At 39.5% G+C, this 23,607-nt stretch overlaps 1 protein-coding gene across 1 annotated transcript; it reads left to right on the forward strand.

Annotated features, from left to right (window-relative positions):
* The first annotated feature begins 619 nt into the window (after positions 1-619).
* LOC137865872 (potassium voltage-gated channel subfamily B member 2-like) lies at positions 620-23,063 on the forward strand. Its single transcript, XM_068701416.1, has 2 exons — positions 620-1,363; positions 21,040-23,063. The coding sequence occupies exons 1-2, from the start codon at positions 788-790 to the stop codon at positions 23,056-23,058; spliced, it is 2,595 nt and encodes an 864-aa protein (XP_068557517.1). The 5' UTR covers positions 620-787; the 3' UTR covers positions 23,059-23,063.
* The last annotated feature ends 544 nt before the right edge of the window (positions 23,064-23,607 follow it).

A 23,607-nucleotide genomic window follows, 5' to 3' on the forward strand; every position in this document is an offset into this window, starting at 1 on the left:
GTCTCTAACTCAGACTAAAACTATGTAGATTGATAAATAGCACAACAGGTAAGAGGAAACATATGTAATTTGGATTTTGGGGTGGACTGTCCCTTTAAGGCCCTGATCATATCAGTTCCTATTGTGCCACTACAACAGACAATGTGGAGAGAGGGAGAGAGGGAGAGGGAGGAAGATGTTTGCCTTGGGGTTCCCCTAACAGGTGAATGCTTAGAGGGCTGGGTGACACTGTAATGCTATCTTCTCATGTCAAAGTGTCCTTGAGCAAGACATAGAAGTACGACTTGTCAAGAAAAATGTAAGTCGCTTTAGTCTAGATGGATGTATGATAATGCACAGGGAATGCCAGGGCTGAGGATTTAGAGGGGTCCAGAAAATAATTTACTGCGATTGTATAAGTCATTACCTTTAATGATGTTGGTATAGTTGCACATCCTGTGGTCACTGAGGAGGAACGACGTCTGACGTGTGATGTCTTGTTTTTCCAGTCATGGAGCCGACCAGGAGTCTAGCGGTCTGAACACAGCCAGGTGAGCTTGGTGGGCAGCGTTCCCCCAAAATCAACCACCACCGTCACCATCCCTTTGAGCCTCGCAAGCTCCAGACACTCATACACACACACACACACACACACACACACACACACACACACACACACACATACACACACACACACACACACACACACACACACACACACACACACACACACACACACACACACACACACACACACCACCACCACCACAACCTGTTCGAGGTAACCCACTCTCACAGCAGAGCAGACATGACAGACAGAGGGAACTTCAACACGGCCAAAGTCAATGCCGCGGCTCCCGTGCTCCCCCCCGAGCCCATCGACATCATCCGCATCAAGGCCCGCTGCCGGCGGGTCAGGCTCAATGTCGGGGGTCTCACACATGAGGTCCTGTGGAGAACACTGGACCGGCTGCCCAGAACCCGCCTGGGACAGCTAAGGGACTGCAACACACACGAGTCGCTGCTGGAGATCTGCGACGACTACAGCCTCCCTGAAAACGAGTATTTCTTCGACCGGCACCCGGTGGCCTTCTCCTCCATCCTCAACTTCTACAGAACAGGGAAGCTGCACATGATGGAGGAGATGTGCGCTCTGTCCTTTGGCCAGGAGCTGGACTACTGGGGGATCGACGAGATCTACCTGGAGTCGTGCTGCCAGGCGCGGTACCACCAGAAGAAGGAGCAGATGAACGAGGAGCTGAGGAGGGAGGCGGAGACGCTGAGGGAGAAGGACGGGGAGGAGGAGGAACACGGCTGCTGTCCCGACAAGAGACAGAAGCTCTGGGACCTGCTGGAAAAACCCAGCTCCTCTGTGGCCGCCAAGGTAACAACAGCTGCACACACTCACACACAAATACACACACTATAACCATGCTGCTAAAGGGAACTTACGTTCTAGAATAGAATGGAGTTTGAAAGACGTGGATATTTACCATAGACTGCATTTAAGAAATGGATGCAGTCATCGTGACGTTACACCAGTAGGGAGCTACTCCTCTGGTTGCAAAAATAAGTCTGATTGTATGGAAGTCTATGAGAAAATGACTCTACTTCTCTCTTGATTTATTACCTCAGTAAACATTGTAAACATGAGTTTATGGTCTTAATCTCTAGTTTTAAGTCTTCTTCAATGCAGCATGATGTTCATTCAGTAAATTGTGGTCCATTTAGAGTCAAATAGACCATAAAGTAAAGTATGTTTTAGGGCGGGGCTACTATGAATGAAAGATCGCTGCTTCTACCAGAGCCATATCTGGCGTCTTTACGTCACTTATCCGCATTCCAAATATGGTAACTTCTGTTCATTAGTAGCGAAAAAACAAGATGGCGACGGCAAAATCGCCAAACCCTAGGCTTCAGAAGAGATAATGCAAGTTTGAAGACACTTCCGCATTGGCTTCACTCGACAGAACTGCAGGTTGCCACCTGGTATTTACCAGGCAGGAAGGATTTAATGAGAAGAATTTGTTTCCCTTTATTTTGATGGCAAGGCAGGGCAACTTTAACCCTTGCACGGTGTGTTTTCACTTCATGAAAGTTATTTGAAAAATGTTTGGTCCCCTAAAAAAGTTTTATTCAGCATTCGGTTGTACTTAACTCTACCCTCTCATGTCACTTCCGGTTCCAAAAAACCAAGATGGCCAATCCCGAGGCTTTAAAACCGTAGTCCACAGACCAATTAGTGACATCACGGTGACTACGTCCTCTTCTTATAAGCAGTATCTGAGACTGAGACATCTGATCGGGTCTGTTTCCTCCTGCCACTGTGATTAGCAGCCTCATGCAGATCCAAATAGAGGCATCAGAGGCCATTAGGGAGCCATGATGAGCCATAATCCTCCTTCACCTGCAAAGTACAGAGACACCAAGGAGGAGGAGGAGGAGGGAGGATTAGTGCTGCGTTATTCTGGCCTGTTAGCACTGTATCAGACTGTCCTATGGTCCTCATTAGTGGACAGAGAGTGGGGGTTTTAAGCGTGAAGGGTCAATTGCAAAACAAACAAAATGTAACATATTTTTCACTCTCCTCGTGCTGTATTTATCCATGCAGATAGTTTGGGTTTATTTGTCCATGGTTTGAGATTTCTGCCTCGAACTTAATGCAGTGGAGATGATTGGAGTTTTGCTGGTTGGGCTCACAACATTGAAACACAAGACACTTACACTTAAACCAGAGTTCAGAGTGTCTCTGTTACTCTGGATAATCCTCAGAACCAGAGCCGGATCTACGCACACAGGCATTCTAGGGGTCTTGCCTACAAACACATAGTAAGCACTCATAAATATTCATAATTTTTATAATATAATCATAGTTATTGGTTAGCTCAATATCATATTTTGTGACACCGTATCGTTTCTTAAAAACACTATCGGTTTTAATTGATAGTTTACATGGAAAGATGAACTCAGTCAATACTTTATTTCATTTGCAAATATATGCTCTCTCTCTCAAAGTAGTGCTGTGTTGTTGGATTTTTTAATGCAAATCTGATTTGAAAAAAAGTAAAAAAAGTAAACCTTTTACTCAGATTTTATGAACATGGCAGAGTGTTTATACTATGGCAGTTTTTTAAAATTAGATTAAAAGAATCACAACATAACGCCTTGCTTTAAGTGTCACATTATACCTATATTGAATGGTAACCCCTGTATCGTGATATGCATCGTATCGCCAGATTCTTGCCAATACACAGCCCGAATCCTAACACATTATAAAGCATTTTATAAAGACTTTTAAGGTCAAGTATCATACATTTATTTCTAGGATCATAGTGTATTACAATTCCCATAGTTGTATTACATTATAAACTTTTTACGATGCATTATAATAACTGTCGTAATGCATTAAAATATACTCAATGTCTGTCCTGACCCGTTGCAAACAATACACACATTTTGAGTGTTGTTCTTTCATAGAGATATGATATTTCTTTCACTTTATTTAAAACAACCAATGACCATGTAGAACAATCATATTATAATGTATCATGACAGTGTTTATAATACATTATAATTTTATATATGTATTAGCACTTATACGTATTTAGATTGCTTTTTAACAATATCATAACACATTATAAAGTATTTTATAATGACTTATAAGGTCTGGCCACTGATATACATTTTTCAAGGATCATAGTGTTATATATTTCCCATACTTATAATTAAAATTATACATTGCTATTAGCAGATTATAACGCATTCTAAGTATGTTTATATTGAATTATAGATATGGGTGTCATAACATGTTACTGTGACCTTTAAAATTTAAGCAATGTCTTATGCTGTGATCTTAATCACAAGTTACGGCCTCGATATAGTCATGAATGGTAAACAGTTCAAGTGTTTTATGAGGAAAAAATCTGCTGTATAATCTGAAAAAGTCTGATGCGTCTATAGCAATCTCTTACACAGGTGATCTCACTGAAACTGATCTTTATTGAACAACATTTAATTCATAAAGAATAGTTTAATGGACGGTGAAAAGGTTCCCACTCACACATTAGTCTCAATAACGTGCCAGCTTTAACTGTGTTTCTGGACAAACTGTAGGTGTGTGTGCTTCTTCATAATCCACAAATTTGATATCAAATCCTGCAGAGATTTGTGTTTTTGTTACATACAAACAAACTTTTCAGCAATATCTATTTAGTTTAGTTTCGGTATTTTGGGATTGTTTGAAGACAGGTTCCTCTTGTCATGGTGGAGTCCACGTGGTTCAATAGTTTTTGTATCTGATGAAAAGAATGACATAATATGTTTTCTGTATACATGAGTTGATCTTGTTTGTGTTTGTGTACTACAAGCTGCCCAATGTCAAAAGATTTCTTTCTCTCAGCGTTGTGTGGTAGTACATACTGCAAGCTTAGAGGGGAAAAAACACATTTTGCAATTTGTTTACCACAGTGAGCTCACTGTGCTTGTTTTATTGTCTGCAGCAGAGCAGGCCGACGACAGATAGACAGCTTCTACAATCTAAGCAGAGCATTTGTCCAGTCCTAATTATGGGACAGCATTGGACATTTGTAATCATTTTTATACACTGCTCATGGTGAATCTTTATCATTGAATAATACAATACGTTTTACGGTGTTCACTGAATGCATTTGACGTTTTCCAGTTTGAGGAGAGGAGACAAACAGAGAAAGAAGAGGAGAGGAGAGAAAAAAGGGAGAGGGGAGGAGAGAAGAGGAGAGGAGAGGAGAGGAGAGGAGAGGAGAGAAGAGAAGAGAAGAGAAGAGGAGAGGAGAGGAAAGACGATGAGAGGAGAGCAGAGGAGAGGAGCTATAGTAAGAATGCATTTAATCAGCCCAGTGTCTTGGGGAATCCCATTCCTACTGGAAGATTGAGGAAGATAACGTCCAGTGTTTAGCGGGTGTAACGATATCATGTGGAGGTCAGTGTAGTGAATGTTCCTCTGAATGTGATCAGGACTCTGTTGTTATGTTCAGTGAGTGAGTTTGCAAAATCTCATATGATAAACAAACTGTTCAGCAGCATAAATTAACTGGAGCAAAGGGAAACACTCGCAAGGGGGGGGCTGATATTGTTACAGTAATTGATTCTCTGTTTCGAGCTGACTGACTGGAGAGCAGTATCCAACCCAGCCACCAGAAAAAAAAAATGCTGGTATTGTATGTTTCTTCAAACCAGGGGATACGGTTCTGAATACAAGAAAAACGAATATGTTTCGCTTAAAACACACAGTCCTGTGTTTGTTTGACCTCAACCACCCTTGGAGGTCTTTCTCAGCTTGTAATACTCGTTATTATACCACGTAACTTTCAATAACGCAAGCTTCATACACTACACCATTTGCTCTGATCGAATGCAACAAAAAAAAACAGCCACATTCAATGTATCCGTGGTATTCATAAACGGGCAATGCCAACATTTATTCCTTTTGATATCTGTGTGACACAGACGCAATCTTACTGGAAGTCATAAGAGATTTGATACATGAACATGAATTTTAAGTTTTAGTTAAAACAATAATACTGAAATGTTATACAGAGGCTGCAGTGACGGTTTTTAGATATTTACTACAGCGGAAGCTACCAAACCAAATCTTGTTATATTCCTACAACGACAATAAAGTGGAAATAAAGTTGGAACTTGAAAACAAAAATTAAATAGTTGATAGTAAAATATTATAACCAGAGACACCTCAGGTGTATGTGAGTCACATTAACAGCTCCCATAGTCTGATCTTTTGTGAATCATAGAAAAACCACAGTATCTGACAATATGGCCAACAGCAGCACCAAATATATGTGACGTTATGTGATAATGTGAGTTTACAGATAGTTCATCGCTCTATAAATACAACGGCCTTCGGAGGGCCATGTGACTGCGTTGGAACCGTGGTGTCAGCAGGAGGGAAGCTGCTTAGGCCACTCTGCACTGACACCAACCAGTGACACAGCTCAGCTCCCGACCAATAGGAGCACCTCTTCCTGGTGACATGGACAGCTCAGTGCTACGGCTGATTAGAACAGAAGCATTACCTGACCATTTGGAAAACATGGGGCACACACACAAACACACACACACACACACACACACACATACACACACAGTGCGCAGCAGTTCAGAGTCCAGATGGGCAACTTCCCATCATAGTTTTGAGTTTTATTGGATAATATGAGTATTAAATGTTCCAATAATAGAGATTAGTTCCGTACACTTTACATAATCCATGTAATCTTCTTATTTTTGTCTCTGGTTTTTTTGACATGTTCTCTTTGCAATATCTTTTGTGTTGAGGCTCACATACACAAACAGGTTTGTTTAACTTCAGGTCCTTTTCAAACAGTCGCTTAAACATATTTAATGTTTTTGGCTATAACTTCCTGTTATTAAATTCAAACTCTAAGTGAGGTTTGAATGGAACCAGCAGTGAATTATGGCAGCACGCCTGCAAACACGGTTGACTGTTAAAAGTGGATACACACACACATATCCCTGTACTTCTGCCTTTTGAGGACCCACATTGACATAATGCATTCCCTAGCCCGTAATCATAACGACAACCAAACCCTTACCTAAACCTAATTCTAAACTGAAACTTATAACTAAGTGTTAACTCTGAAACAAACCTTTGAAGAAGTGAGAACCGGTCAGTATGTCCTCACTCTGTTGGTTAAAAAATGAATCGGTCATCACTAAGTAGCAAATACAAGAACACACCCACACAGTATGACTTAGGAGTATGGCTTAATCTCCTTTGGGGCTTTTACCAGGACTGCTGCTGCTACAAATAGACTAACTGTTGGTAGGTTGGACGGATAGTCTGTCCTGTCCACCTTCTGACCTGCAGAAACTTCCCAAAAAATGAAATAACAATGTTATTATCTAGAATCCCCCCTCTGATTAAATGAGGCAGTCCTAAAAAATGACATCCATGTGGGCTAAACTTGAAACCCTTTACAGATTAATTTTGAATACTGATGAGAATGCCATAGAAGTATGAGCTGGCCAGTTATCAGAACCCTCTCCAGCCAATCAGAATCCACTGTTCTCTGGTATAACTGTAAAAGAAATCTACCAAATAAGGAACCGGTTGAAATAAATGACAAGATAAAAAAGAAGAAGGCTGAAAATATTTTTTCACTTTAGTCACTGAGGCTACCTCTCTTTTAATATATTTACTCTTCTTTAAATTGATTGTGCAAGTAAGCTGTAACAATACAAGTGCAAGACAATACAAATCATGGTGTTAAACCAAGCTGCTTGATTCAATTTAGCTAACAAAGACATTTGATCATTAATGAATGGTTGACAACTATCAGAATTAGAGACAATAGCTGGAATAATATTGTACAAGATAACAGAAAATAAGATAAGATAGAACTATATTAATCCCAAAATAAATTCTTGTGCCAGAGTTTCATTAAGATTACAATAGAAGAATAGCAAAAACCAATAGAATAAAAATATAAACATATATGAACAATAAAATATTAAGTATTAAGAGTAAAGAAATAATACTTACACCATTGCAAAATAGAACACAATAGCAATTAGAGTTAATAATGAATAAATAATCAAAATAATTTCACAAAAACAGAAAAAGTAAACTTCAACAACACAGATTAAATACAAGAGTATAAGAAGTGATACTAACACCAGTGCCTAATGGAAACTATAATAGAAAAGTAAGTAGGTGTTCTGTGGTGCACCTAGTGGTCTCAGTCTACAGCTGAAGGTGCTCTGAAGTGACCAGTGGTCTTGTCATTCCTATGAAAGTTGTTCACTTGCGCACAAATAGCGCAACAGGTCACAAACAGTGGCCTCCTGGGAGAAAGTCCTGTGTTTTAAAATCAACATGTTGTAAACAGCCTTTTGCTGAGCATAAGATCATTTCTTCATGTTTCAGTCTCTTGCTATAGTCATAATTCTTTAGTAAATAGTAATAATATTTAAGTCACCGTTCACTGCCAGCCTAGCTGTCTAATCATGAACCATTCAACACTCCCCACAGACAATAAATGAGAGGTGGAGAGAAATGTCTGGCTCACCATGTTGTGTGGCTGCACATGTGGGATTACTGACAAGTGTTTGTAGAGTATACATGTGTCTCATTGTAATGTCACACACTTTACACACCTTCAGCATACCAAGATAATTTTAACTGCAATAGATTGTTATACTGTCTTTAAATATCATAAATGTATTTGAAGTACAATAATGTGGATTCTACATTCTGATCCCAGTTCACAAAGACCAGCAGAGTCACATATTATAAGCTTTTAACTTTGTCAGAGGCTTTCCAGCACTTGGAAATTCCATTTTTCAATGAAGATAAAGTTTTACTGGAGCGTCAGTATTTTTTTAATTACTTTAAAAAAATGGCTACACGGACAACAAAATAGATGTAAATGTTGATCAAAATCGTATTCCCTTCTGCTCATAATAAAACAAGTAAACAACTCAAAAGTTGACACTGTCAGGTCCATTATCCATCCATTGTGTGTGGTCCCTTTAAGAATTAGGATTTGGGAGTGACGCGGATATGAAAGCTAGTTTATCCGTCTTTCCTTTACAAGCAGGAACATTATTTCTCTCTCTTTAGTTGAGAAAAGTTCAGCCCCTTGGGGCTAAGCCCCCCCTTTCTTTGAATCCTAGAAACGCCCCTGCTGGGAACAGAGTGACTCTACTAAACAAAGCTTTGCATCAGAGTGCATCAGTAAGCCAGCGTGAGGTAGTGAACTAGTAGAACAATATTCACCTAAACCACTTATGTGTATGTTCAAATTAATGTGAATATTACAGTTATTACTGAGAAGTGAGAATCTGTTAAAAATGTCCATTAGATCTCAGGAGGCCACTTCCTGCTTCACCTTCATACTATTATTTTGTGCCAGTATTTTTGAATGCACAAAGAATGAGGGTTTGCTTACATTTTCATGCACATAAGCAGTTTATGTAATGTGGTAAAATTAGGGGATTAGTGTGACTGTCTGACTTACTTGCCCTATTAAACTGTGATGATGTTGCGATGAGATGAGGCAGTAAATCTCACATCAGATTAAAGTGGCCACAGGCAACTCCCCCCCCCCGCAAACACAACTGCTCATTTTAGAAAGGCCACTGCAAAAAAAAAAGTGTTCTTTGCATAGACTGAAAATAGGATGTTGGACGTAGTAAAGGTGACGTCTCCCATTGGTTTGTGGACTGCCACTTTGAAGCCTTGAGTTTGGCATTTTGGCCTTCACCATCTTGTCATTTTGCAACCAGCAGTGACATGAGAGGGCGGACCTAAGACATTTTAAGGCAACCAAAAAGGTTACAATTAACTTTTGTGAACTGAAACACACTGTGAAACTTTTAAAGCTCTAAGAAAAAAATGCTGAAACTCCCAGACAGGACAACGCCGTAGTAGCCACCTGTCAATTACAAGGTAGCCCTTCCTTAAAGGATACCCTGCTTTATGGTCTATTTGACTCTAAATGGACCATCATTTACTAAATGAACATCATGCTGTATTGAAGAAGACTTGAAACTAGAGATTGAGACCATAAACTCATGTTTACAATGTTTACTGAGGTAATAAATCAAGGGAGAAGTAGAGTCATTTTCTCATAGACTTCTATACAACCAGAGGAGTCGCCCCCTGCTGGATGCTAGAGAGCATGCATGTTTAAGGCTTCACATTGGCTTCACTCACTTGTCAGACGGAGGAGGTCACAATGAGTCAAAGACGTTTGTTTCTGGCTGCTAGTGTTAGCAATAGCTAGCGTTGTTCCGATTCCCAAACCGACAATGACTCATAAATGTTTGTTTCTGGCGGGTCCTGGCTTCTCCCTGGTTTGTTTTCTGGCTCCTTGCGTTTGTTAGAGTTAGCATAAGCAACATGTCTGCCGCTAGCAGCCTGGCTACTGTCTAAAGCAAGAAACAACCATAAGAATCCCAGTTTGAACCCCAATCTCATTGCTATGAGTAAAACTAGTAAAAAAAAAATCAAACCTTAATTTTCCAGAGAGACCACGACGGCTGACAGAATGGAGAAAGGGATGCTTATAAGGAACCAATCTAAACATTATTCTATAGCCATTACATTGTACTATCAACATTAACTTCATAATATTACAGCAACAAAATTGTCCATTGCCACTTTTAGTGAAAAAAACTTTTTACATTACTTTTAGAATGTACTCCTGGTGTTTTGTTAATACAGTTTTTCAAAGAAGTATTGGCCTGTGATCCTGTTGTGCAGTTGTGTGGTTTCCCTTGTGTAGGCTGTACCGTGCATCCCCTAATGCATTGTACTACTACATGCAAGGAACTACAAGCTGTGAAAGACAAAGAACTGGCTCAGCAGTCCAGCAGTTGAAGTTGAAATTGAGCTCTCTCTCTCTTTGTTAATTTACTAATGAACAATAATTTCAACACTTGCACAGCACAAGTTTTAAAATTCATTGTGAAATCCTGAGTGGAATTCAGGACATTGTAAAAGTCAACAATGAGTCATTGGTTGTGTGTGTAAAGTGTCTCCTTCAGCATTGTGCAGGAAGCATGTTTTCAGCAGTAAGTAGCTACTCAGAGGTCTTTAGTCTACTGGCCCTGTGCCGAAATACAGTGATGTTTATGCACTGATGTACTGTAGCTTCCCAATAGTGAATGGTTTCATTTAAATAGGACTGATGTATCACTCCAGCAGGAGAGAGGCTGATCCAAAGTGCTTTGCCGTCTACAGCAAAGTTCATCCTGCTGACTGTAAATCTTTTGCTGGCAAATGTCTCCATGTCAGACTGCTCTGTGGGTATGAGTGTACCACAGCTCCCAAGCTGCCGGGCTGTTCTTTTTTTGTTCACTTTATTTGTCTTCAGTACAGGAGAGACATCAGGGATATTTCCTGCAGCTGATTAATGGTCAACTATTACTGAGTGACTGTGCAGAAACATAATAGTTTATTAGTATTATTAGTTTTTTGTAGTTAGAGTGACTTACAGCTACCTACACATTCATTCTAACTGACCTTTTTGTCAAAACTGGACCAAACTTTTCTATTGGTGTTGGTTTTTTAAGCCACGGCAAAGTCCAAAATGTGGCCTGTAACAGACTGGATAAGGCTTGTTTTGTCAAGGAACCACATCAACCTCATCACACCATAGATGTTGCCGCTTGAAGAATATTATGCCTCCTGAATTTTTGGATGTTTTGAAGTGTGAATTAAAGGTGCATTCACAATGGAATTTAACAGAAACATCAGCTGTATCATCCAGAAGCTCCATCAGGTTCATCTCCTGTGTTCCTGTGTTCAGCACCAGATTTCTTTACCCAAGTAACCTTTTTTTTTAAAAAGGGACAGTTCGAAGTGTGGTTGTATGAGGTACTTTTCCATAGTCAGTGCGTTACTACAGTAGATAGAGTTTAGAGAAACAGACAGGAGTACCAGCACGGGAACAAAGTAATGTACTGCTGTGGACGTATTTTAGACAAAAAAAAATCAAAATCAGTTTACAAAATCAGTTTATTTTTTTCTGACTGGGAACTGAAGCTGATAATATGCTCTCTTCAAAGCCACAAGACTCCATTTTTCCTCCCATAACAAGGGAGTTGCTGGTCTACCATTGCCTAATTCCATCCGTTTGTTTGTGTTATTGTGTGACTGTGGTCAATCCAAACAATTAAAATTATAACACCAAAGTCACACAATAACACAAACAAATGAGCCGATCGAGGCAGTGGGAGACTAGCAAGTCCTGTGTACCGAGAGGTAAAATGACTGTTTTTGTCAAAGGAGTCTCTGGCTTTGAAGAGAGCATAGACCATGGCTTCAGTTCCCCATCAGAAAGGGCTGTTTGACAGCAAGATAAAGCGGTAAACATATTCGAAATATAGCATTTATTCAAACTGATATCGATTTTTGCGGAGATTGTCATAAAGCATTTTTTGTCTAAACATATTTTTGTTAAAGTAAAAAAATATGGATTTCTGCTCTGTAAAATATTATGTTTGTCTTTGGAATCAAACATTGTTATAGAGATCATGAAAACAGTCTCTGTGACGCAGCAACAAAGATTCAATAAATGACCTTAAACCAACAGAACCAGAGCGGAGCAGCTTCCATTGTGGTTCAGTGTAGCTGTGGTGGCAGTGATCGCCCTGCCTGGATGGCTAATAACATACCATGTGTGGCTAATTACAGCCCAGTGTGTCACACAGAACACCAGAAGCTTCTCTTTGGAGTAATTACTATAATTCTGTCTTTATTCTGCTCTGTCTCTGTCTAAGACTGAATGCCATGGCAGAATTCAGATCCTAATGATACACAGAGTTGGTCTTCTTCAACAACGACTCTGGTCTCAACATTTTCCAAGTAGTCTCCATTTCTCTCAGTAGCAATAAAACCCGTAAAACCACATTTCCTGTCCATAGTCCATCTTGAGTGTGCACCTGAAGACAAGTCCCCACAGTGCTCGTAAGAACTTACAGGTTATCTGAAAATAACGTATTTAAGGACATGTAACCACAGAGGGTATTAAAAAAGACGTGGTTCAACTTTCCAAGTGTAATTTTGTTTGCTCATCTTTGGAAGCAAAATGCTTTCAAAAAATAAAAATAATATATATTTGCCCGTTTTTTTTCTGAATTAGCGAGATACTTAAAAATCCCGAAGGAAGCTCTGATTTACTTCAGAGCTTGATTAAACGGAAGCAAACATGTCCTGGCTGTTCAGTTTAATCCAGCACTGAATGACGTCAGTGCAACTGAGACGCAACTGACTGTCTCTTGAGTCACCACATAGCTAGCCTGAATTAATTTCAGATGCATCATCTTATATCGAGGAAGCATGTCATTACACTGCAATATCCAGCAGGTCAGAACGGGCTTTAAGTCTGAGGTGCCTGCGCAAAATCTATAAACTGATTATAATAATCAATATTACTTTAAGACATTACTTACAGTATCTCCCAATGCTCCAAACCCAGACCCAAAAAAACGGATTTAAAAAAAACAGAAACAATCGGGACATGTTTACTTCCATGAAATTGAGCGCTCGAGTAAAAAGGAGCTTTTCTTGGTATTTTAAGGTATATCGTTGATTCAGAAAAAAGAGCAGAATATATTTTATTTTCATGAAAACTTTTCACAGAATTCTGAGATAATAATCGAATTAAGTCAGAAAAACAGAACAGATCAAAATGTCTGAAAGATTAAGATTAAGATATCTTAATTATATGTTTTTTAAATTGCTCCAATACATTCATACAGACGTTTAGAAGATGTTTAAAACAATCTCAGCAAAAGTTCCATTTTGTAGCTGTTCTTGTGTTTTCAAGAGAGTTACATGGAACTCAATGGTTCTTTTCAACTATTGCCTCAACTGTTTCAAGGTCCACAACAAAACCAACATTTATGAGAACTCCATGAAGGCCTGAAAATGCAAAAAAAAAAAATGAATACAGAATTTGATCACTGGCCAAACTCCATCTGCTGATGATGATCATGTAATATAATCAAGAGCTCCAGCACAGCTACTAAATGGACTTTAAACAATGAGCAGTACAGGAGACTTGATTTGGTGAAACGTTGATGCTGTTGGGTGCTAACGTTGCAGTTAATATCAACGATTACTTTTCCATAATTGTAAGAGGGTCACGATTAAATAACTAATGTTAATCACAGAGAATTCAGAACATCTGGATTAATAATGAGATGACTGAGTGAACAGTGTGACAATGGATGAATAACAGTATGACGGGTGAAAACAGATTTTAGCTTTATAGATGAACTGTGTTGCAGAAACAGCAGCGGTCCAACAGTTCCTGTCCCTGTTGTTCCAGAAATACCTCCACGTATTGATCAGGGCTTGGGTTTCTCTGCCCAGTCACTTCATCCACTCTTTCATTTCATTTTGTGTTTTCTCTCCCTGTCAATTTCTCTGATTTCGCCTCTTCTCTGATTTTCTCTCTCTTACTCTCGATCCACCCCTCTTCTCTATCTACCGCTGGTTCAGAGGTAGATACTGTGTGTCAATATCTCGTTGTTGATATTCATTGTCCCCGGGGGAGGAATAGTCATTTTTTGTTGACCTCCTGATCTTTGCAATAAAATCATGCTGTCATGCTCCCAAGACAATTTTTAACACGCTGTGACCTTGGACAATCACAGCTATGAAAGGAAGTCATGAATATACACATGTATAGATAGAGAGACATATAAGATGGCTGGTTTATATGACGTTTCCATGCAATTAGCACAGGTAACTATAAGGCTGTATTTAAATCCCAGTACGTCCTTGGTCCTTGGGCAAAAATTATATAAACCTGATAGTTTTCCAGAAAAACATAAGGATTCATCCTCTTGCAACCATGCATATACAGTATATAGATAGAGGTCACAGGGTCACCAAAGTCACGCAGAAGTCCACAGTAGATTTTGAGACAGTGGGAGGGATTGAAGCAGCTCCATTAGCATTCATTTTCCTCAGCTTTTATCTCTATTTAAAGAAATGTTTCATGACACCTAAATGCGTTTCAGCTGAGTCAAGTTAATTTCTTTGTTGGTGACTCACCGTGATACGAACTCAATTGCTATTGAGCGGTAGAATCTTAAATATGGAGCCTCCATTAATTCTTCCTCCACTGCACAGCTTCTAAAGCAGCTTGTGTGTTCCTGGTACTGCTTTAAATCTGCCCCCGTGGGTGCCAAGGTCGCAGCATTTGGCAGCTATTAAGCCATTAAGACGCTGCAGGGTGGACAAACTTTGATACAAATGCCCTCCATGTCCGTTTGTCCTGTCTATCCTTGGCTTTATGTCTGTCTTCTCTCTCGTTTTTCACTTTGTTTCCTTCTGTGTTCTTTTTCTTGCTGGCGTTTGCAGTTTTGTCTAAAAAGTCTGTGTCTTAAACAAAGGACAAAGTCACTCAGTGTGAATGAGGATTATGAAGCAGCAGAAATACTGTACACGGTGTAATGCTGTAATGCGCTGTGTCCTTTGACATGACTCTGACAGACCAGACGGTCCATCATCCGGAAATGGCAGAGACAATCCTTCCATCAGATGATTTCACAGGAAATCTATTGAGTCTCAGGGACAGATGTCATAGCAGAATAAAGAGATATAAAGATTAGTGAACTTAATAAATGTTGATCTTTTGTTCACTGATCATTTCCTGAACATCAGTCACACAGTATTTGCTATCACTGCTGCTCAATCCATCCCAGTAGCATCTAGATAAATAACTTGACTCCTCGTTTAGTTTTTGAGTGGTACATTATTAGCATGTCTTTAAATTAAACAAAGGCATATGTATTCAAGAAACAAAGTACTGGTTGTAACTTATTCTAATTAATCACAGTTAAATAAGAACGCTTGAAACAGTAAAACATATGAATGCATAAATATATGAAAAGAAAAAGATGCACAAATTCTGCTTATTCTGCTGTTAAATTATTAATATTGGAATTGGTCCTGGATCTCATTTGATTACATTTTTTAATATAAAAGAACTCTCTTGGCATTAAAATGATCAAGGAATAAAAACGAAATGTTAAAGTAGGGGTAGTAAGAAATTAATTGTGACAATATATATAATATAAAGACAATACATTTTTTTTTTAAATACATTTAATTTGTGATTCCATTTTTAATTGAAATTATTTATTTTCTACCTTATTATATTGATGTTATATCATAATAAGTATTACAATGTATCATTGAAGACAGACTAAAGAAGTTCAATGAATAATCAAGGTACCGAGTATTGAAATAAAAGTGGCATCATTGAATAACAGAACAGTGATGTCATATCATTTCACTTTTTTATTGTTGTTACAGATATAATGTGATAATATGATATTTGTGTACTGACTTGAAAGTGTAGGTTTTTGCCTTCCATCGATTCTAACCCAGGCCAGTCCAAAGTACAAAGAGCTGTACAAAGATGGATAACATTGATCAATAAAGATACAAATATTTCCTACATAGCAGAAAATGCATAGATGATATTGTTTATTATTGTTATAACTTAACTACAGTTATCTTACTGGTTCCTTTGGAGATTGAGATTTTACACTAAATAGACAGCCTATACGATATCGCTGTTACTTATCAACCCAGTCGCCGGAACAAATGTTGGCGTTGTATGTTTCTGCAAATCACAGTATACGTTACCTGTGGATGTTTCTGAACCAAAAATATGTTTCATTAATATGTTTTGTATTAGCCTCGTATCACACTTGTAGAAATAATGCCCTTTGGTTAACGTCAACAATTTGTGACAACAATTTCGACAACAAAACCACATGGTTAACAGTAAAAAAAATCATGGTTTGAAATTAAATAATTAACGTAATGCAACAACGCAACGCAACAACGCAACGCAACAACGCAACAACGTAATGCAACAACGTAACGCAACAACGTAACGCAACAATGTAACATAACAACATAGCGTAACAACATAACGTCGCAACATAATGTAACAACATAATGTAACAACATAACGGAACATAACGTATCATAACGTAACATAACGTAACAACATAACTTAAAATGTGACATGACAACTTAACGTAACCTTGTAATATAACAATGTAACATAACGTTACGTAAGAGCGTAACATAACAACATAACATCGCAACATAACATCGCAACATAACATCACAACATAACATCACAATATAATGCACAAACGTGGCATGATAACTTAATGTAACAACGTAATGTAACATCATCACATAACAACATAACGTAAAAAAACGCAACATGACAACTTAACCTGACAACTTAACCTGACAACGTAACTGCATTTTTTTCCAAACCTATTATCTTGTCTGGAAAAAAACAGCCGTATTCAAGATTGATGCTCATTTCATTGCTTATACTTGTTTCCTCTAGTTCAGTCAGAAGTTTTGACAAAATCATGGAGTGTGTCTTTAAATTCCTAATACAATCACTCTCAGTTGTAATCAACTCACCAGGTTTTCATATTGACTCACCAGCACACACAGTGCATGAGGCACCACAGTTTTGTTTCATTTAGAAACAGCATGTCTCAGTGTTTCCTGTCAATCATTATCAGTCTCTTTTGAAATTTATATTTATTTTTATTATTTTATTTTGGTAAAAAGCTTTTCTTGGGGGTGTCCACCTATTGGTTGATTCTTCCTGTTGGGGGAGGAAAGAATGAGTAAACACTTCTAACCTCACTCTATCCGTTCTATAGATAGCAACACAATCCTATTACAATTATCCTGAAATGTCCTAGCAAGGGCTGCAGAGAGAAGACTCTGCACATGCTTCAGCTACCTTGCTCGGCGAGGACATTCAAGTTTAGCCTTTTGAACAGATTCCCCCCCAGTCCATTTTCTAGATGAGCCATCCTGTGAAAAGTAGGACTACTGGGGCTTCAAATCAGCCATAGCAGGAACAAATATGGCTGGTTCAATAATCACCTGTAAGTTAAAACTGCAGTTGGTAACTTCCATAAAAATAACTTTTTGTCATGTTTGCTCAAATTGTCACTATATCCTGACAGAAGTACATGAGACAGATAATCTGTGAACAAAACCAGGGGCCTCTGCCTCCTTTTAGATCTCCTAATGGCATTTACAAGATTCAACCACGCCCGAAGAAAAACAGCCAATCAGAGCAGAGTTACCAACTGTAGCTATAAATATGTAGTACAACTATAACTCAGTCTATTCTCATTGTACTCAAATTGCAAGTTGCAAAATATTCAGCAGTTGACACACAAGAGACAGACAGAGAAGGGAATACTGACGTCACAGAAAAAACAATAGTTCAACAGAAATCTCATTCAAAATGATCACTATTGGTAGATTGGATTTTAAAGAGATATTCCAGGGATTTAGTATTGTTCTCTTATTATTTCGGGGGACTCACATGGGACAGATTAAAAAAGGAAATGATGCAACAGAAGCCAAAAAACAAGACTTTATTAAATTCCCAAAATGCTGAGTCCTACACTTTCATTAGACCCTACTTGCCTGGTAACAGTCTGGTCACATCTTTCAAACCCCACACCTTCAGTTTTTAAGAAAGACTTCTACATGTGAAGTCTCCAAGACCAAGGTGAGCTAATCCTGATGCCATAACCATGACTTCATCAGAAGTATTTTCTCAGACTTGACAAAGCTCTGCCAGAGATACAGAAAAAAACATTATACAACTGTTTTCACTTGCTGAGGAGTACTAACTATAACTATAAAACTGGGCAATTTTCACAAAGGATCCTAAATCACTAGGAGTCCTCCTACATGTTATTAAATCCTGTATTTATGTATTAATTGCAGTTGGTGATTAATTGATGTGCACTGTTAAACAAACTGTGAACAGTGGAGCATTATTTGATTTGATAAATTCTGTCAGTGCTATTAACTCTATTTTTCCTGTGTCTAAGTATCATAGAGATGTGCAGACTCTCATCTGCTGTCTAATTGGATTGTCCGATAAATTGGTGAGCCTTATCAAATGGTCATCATCAAAATATGGGAGTCTCCTGGACTGCTTCTAACTAAGTTTTTGTGAAAAAGACCAAAAATTTTGGACTGATACAGTCCGAAAGTTTGTCCCAACTTGGCCAATTAAGAGCTAATTTTAACCTTAGGTTGCTTTGTGAATACACTCCCTGTTCTTTTCATCATTTATGCATCCAGATTCAGATCACAAGAGAGAAAATTGCCCCAATTGTGACTTTGTTTGTCTTGTTGATTTTACATAAAGCACTTTGCATGAAACACTTGCTCAAGAACATGTGGTACAGCAAGTACAGCGTCAACAAATGAAAATAGTTTTAATGAGAATATTGCTCATGGAGTGTGAGGTTTGCAGCCATAGTGCTCTTCATGAGACTGTTTTGCAATCAGAGGCCATGAGTAGAAGATGATGTCACTATGCATTACACGAGACAGCTTTCACAGCTAAATCATCTTAAGAGCACTGGATGAAAAGTGACCTTTGCTGACCTTTCTTCTAGTGCCACCCTCAGGACAAACATATTTTGCATGTTGTTGGGGCTCGAAGGAGAGCTAAATCATGAGTATGTTGCTGATTGAGTCTAACATATCTGTACAGCGGCGTGTAATGAGCATTGCAGATATTAGGGTTTTCTTCTTATAATAGCTTTGTCAGGTCGATCCTTAAAAATTGTCTTGTGTCAATCAGTGTGACATGAAAGCAGTCATGATTCCTGGTCATAAGTCCCTGTCTGAACAATGCACATCATAGTGCCAGGAGACCAGGAGTGCAATATAATTGTAGAATACTGTAGTAGCATCTCATATCAATTGACTTTGCAGACTTTCAAGGAAAAAAAGGACAGTAAATAAAAAACACTACAAGAATCCGAACCCTGTCTTCTTTAATAAAATGTATATGGCTAATAATATGATCTTCTTGATGGTCACTTGTATGACTCTTTGAGATTTAGTGATGATGTAACAAAATCAAATACCCACATTCCAAAGGTTTTACTAAGGCCCCCTGTAAACTTGAACAAAAAGTATAGGCTTGAATATTTGTTTAGGCTGTTTGTCATTGGGTTATCATTTAATTAGATATAAGTCTCTACAGATAAAACAAATATATACTGTGCACTGCACTCAAATGTAGCAAACAATTTCAGAAAAAGACTACAGCTATGCTCGCAGTGTTGCTAGATTGGGTGGTTTTCCACTAAAGTGGAGTACTTTCTATTTAATTGGCCAAGCAAAAAGTTTTGGGCTGGCTTGGGATAATTTAGGTGACTTTTTGTATCATTCGGTATTATCCCTCAATGAAAATGTAGACTTTGTTCGAGTGAATCACCCCTGCTCTTCTCCAATTAGGCTAGTATCATTGAGATTGACAGGGCACTAAATTCAGTAAGCCCTACTTATGCCGTGAGTGAGTGATATGTAAATTACATTTACCTGTAATACAACTAGGCTGAAATGTTTTCCTTTTCAAATTATAATTTACCAACTCTTTCATAAAACACTTATAAAAGTTTCCTCTGGTTTTAGAAATACTAAGTCTCAAAAATTTGGTGCGGATATGTTTTTATTATAATAATTGCGCATTTTGGTTCACCTAATAAAACGGAAGACCAGAGGCACATTGTAGGACTCTTTATTTTGGTGGGTTTGAGGCTTTTATCCAAAGTGACTTAAAATAAGTGTATTCAACATAGGTATTCAAGAGAACTACTTGTCACAGAAGTCATAAGTGCATCTTCTTTTTTTTAAACAAGCATCCAAGAGCATAAACCAGAGCATAAACCAGAGCATAAACCAGAGTAAAAGCACAGTGCAGAAACAAACTAATACGAATACAATAAGTGCAACAAACTAATGTGAATACAATAAGTGCTAAGTGGAAGGCTCAGGGTAGTACTTCTTGAAGAGGTGAGTTTTCAGCCTGCGCCGAAAGATGGGCAGCAACTCTGCTGTGCTGACGTCAGTGGGGAGTTCATTCCACCATTGTGGGGCCAGGACAGAAAAAAGCCGTGACCAGGTCGTTCAGCCGCAGGGACCTCTGAGCGACGGGGCAACCAAGCTACTAGGTGTCACTCAAACTTTTTATTAGTTTTAAGGCTTTTTCGTAATAAACTCAGGTGTAGGCATTTACATTTAAATATGCCACTAGATGAAAAGTCATGGGATCACTAAAGTAATTTAATTTCATCCTGTGGGGAACAGAAACATTTGTATAAAATTAGATAGCAAACCATTTTAACCAAAACTGATGAAAAGATCCCCAAAGTCATTAGGACTCATCCTCTGGGGAACATGACAAACCATTCAACAATTGTGGAGACATTTCAATTTGAACAAGTCGTGGACAGGTCAGCCGGCATTGCCGTCTATAGAGCTATGCAGCTAGGGGTCTAAAAACACTAACATTACTAGCTTGTTGCATGCCATACTGGCAAACAGATTTGACCAAGAATCACATGTTCTGCATCATTTTATTTGTCTTTGTACAGATATAGAGTTATGTACTGTATGATACAGTAACCCACAATCTTGTCTTTGTCTTGCAGGTCCTGGCTATGATCTCCATCTTGTTCATCATCATTTCCACTATCTCATTGTCCCTAAACACCCTGCCGGAGCTCCAGGTGGTAGATGAATTTGGCCAGTTCAATGACAACCCCAGCTTAGCCCATGTGGAAGCTGTCTGCATTGCCTGGTTCACCATGGAGTACGTACTACGCCTGCTCTCAGCACCCAACAAGTGGGATTTCATCAAAGCACCACTAAACATCATTGATTTGCTGGCTATCCTGCCTTACTATGTGACCCTCTGCCTAACTGAGTCAAACAAGAATGTAATGCAGTTCCAAAACGTGCGCCGTGTGGTCCAGATATTCCGAATTATGAGAATCCTGAGAATCCTGAAGCTGGCCAGGCACTCAACAGGACTACAGTCTTTGGGATTCACTTTGCGAAGAAGCTATAACGAGTTGGGTTTACTGATCCTCTTCTTAGCCATGGGCATTATGATCTTCTCTAGCTTGGTGTTCTTTGCTGAGAAGGATGAGGATGCCACCAAATTCACAAGTATCCCTGCCTCCTTCTGGTGGGCTACCATTACTATGACCACTGTCGGTTATGGAGACATCTACCCACAAACCCTGCTGGGCAAGATTGTAGGAGGACTCTGCTGCATAGCAGGTGTATTGGTCATTGCCCTTCCCATCCCAATCATTGTCAACAACTTCTCTGAGTTCTATCGAGAGCAGAAGAGGCAAGAGAAGGCCATCAAGAGGAGGGAAGCTCTTGAAAGAGCAAAACGGAGTGGAAGCATTATTTCCATTAACCTAAAGGATGCGTTTGCACGCAGTATGGAACTTACAGATGTGTTGGTGGAAAAGAGAGAGGACGGTAAGTGTCCTGTGGACAATAACCTGTCACCCAGCCGCTGGAGCTACCACAAACACTACTCCAATACAGAAGTGGGTAGCCCAGGCAAGTCCCAACATTACCTGGAAGTGGCTCAGCAAGGCTCCCCTGAACGAGTCAAGCCTTTGTCTAATAAAACTACCCCTCAAAACCTCAATGCAAAACAGCTGGAAGACACTTACAATAAGAGAGCAGCCATCCAGGAGCAGCCGGAGAAAGATATAGATGAGCAGATGGAGATGAAAGCATTGACTTCCACTCAAGCACTACAAACTTCACCTGAAGTCAGCACTGCCAGCAAATTCTCCAATGTGGATGATGATTTTACAATGGAAAGAGGAGAAAGAAGCTCTCTGCTCCCTAGTGCTGAAGGACGTGAAACTGGTGCTAGATACCAGCGTATCCCCCCTCCCTTGGATCTAAGTCAGATCAGCACCATGGAGGTGAACAGGGTCACTGACCTCCAGCCACTGGCCATTATTAAAGAGGGTTTGTATGAGTTTGTGTCCACTCCTAGAGGAAGTGAGCCTGGAGATGTGGGTTTGGTGCAACAGAACGCGGAAAGCTTTGGGGTGACCAACGACAGCATCTGCAGCTCCATGCAAGATCATAGTAGCCCTCAAAAGACAAGAGCCCTCAAGGTTGACTTCATTGGATCCCAAGATGATGTGCTTATGGCGTTGATGACACCTGTAGCAACCCCAGCCTCTGCTGGCTCAGCCAAGCTTGCTCAACTACTTTCCGAAGACATCATGCCCAGGTTTTCTCCTTCTCCTAGCTCAGTAACCCAGGAAGCTAAGTCTCCGCTGGCAATCCTGCAATCTCCGTTTCTGGCCCAGCAATCTGTCAGTCCAAGTCCTAACTCCCAGGGGGGAGGTGAGGGCTCAGCAGCCAGGAGCTTAGAAGGTGAAGGGCAGCTCACAGGCTTAAAGCACCAGGGGAAGAATCACATGGAAAGGTCTGCTGTCGGCTCAGGTAACAGTGCTAGCCCACGGTCGTCTAAAGCCAGCCCATTTAACTGCACCCAGGAGCTAGTAACTATGGACGCAGGGGATAAAGGAGAAGAAAGGGGGGGAGCAGAACAGAGTGGGGAGAAACAAGAAAACCACATTGTTCTGGAGAGAAGTGCAACACCACCGTGTGAAACAAGCATGTGAACCAGAGAAGAGCTCACACACAGAGACGCCAAATAGATGAGTTGAGGAAAAAAGGTTGACGGGATGGATGACAGCAACTACCCAGAATAAACCGCAACAAATATTGCCTAGTGTGGGCACTGTACCTGTTGACAAAGACAATGTGGAAACACACCAAAACAGTTGTTGTAGTTTTTCTGGAGCGATGCATTTGTCACATCCTACAAGACTTTTGGATTCTCATCTCTTTTTTGACAAGCACTGCCATCCAGAAACAGACATTTCTGCAGTGTTGTTATTATTATCACATTGAAGGAAGTCAGAAGCACATGCCCACTGTCTGGGTACTATCGGAAAGACACTGTCTCATGTCAGTGATAATTGACTTATTCTTTGTAGACCAAACTGATATGCTGCAGTGCAAAACAGTGACAACTGATAAATATTGTAGGGCTCAGATGTGAGCATAAACGAAGCCTTGAGTGAATGAGGATATTGACGACTATCCTGAGAGAGTTTTTGTGTACAGCTCGACAGTTTCCTATTGCTTGCTATTTAGGCCTATTTCTA

The sequence above is a fragment of the Cebidichthys violaceus genome, unplaced genomic scaffold (assembly GCF_023349555.1).
Source record: "Cebidichthys violaceus isolate CVI_PGR_0920_01 unplaced genomic scaffold, fCebVio1.0.p SCAF_8, whole genome shotgun sequence".
Taxonomy (NCBI): Eukaryota; Metazoa; Chordata; class Actinopteri; order Perciformes; family Stichaeidae; genus Cebidichthys; species Cebidichthys violaceus.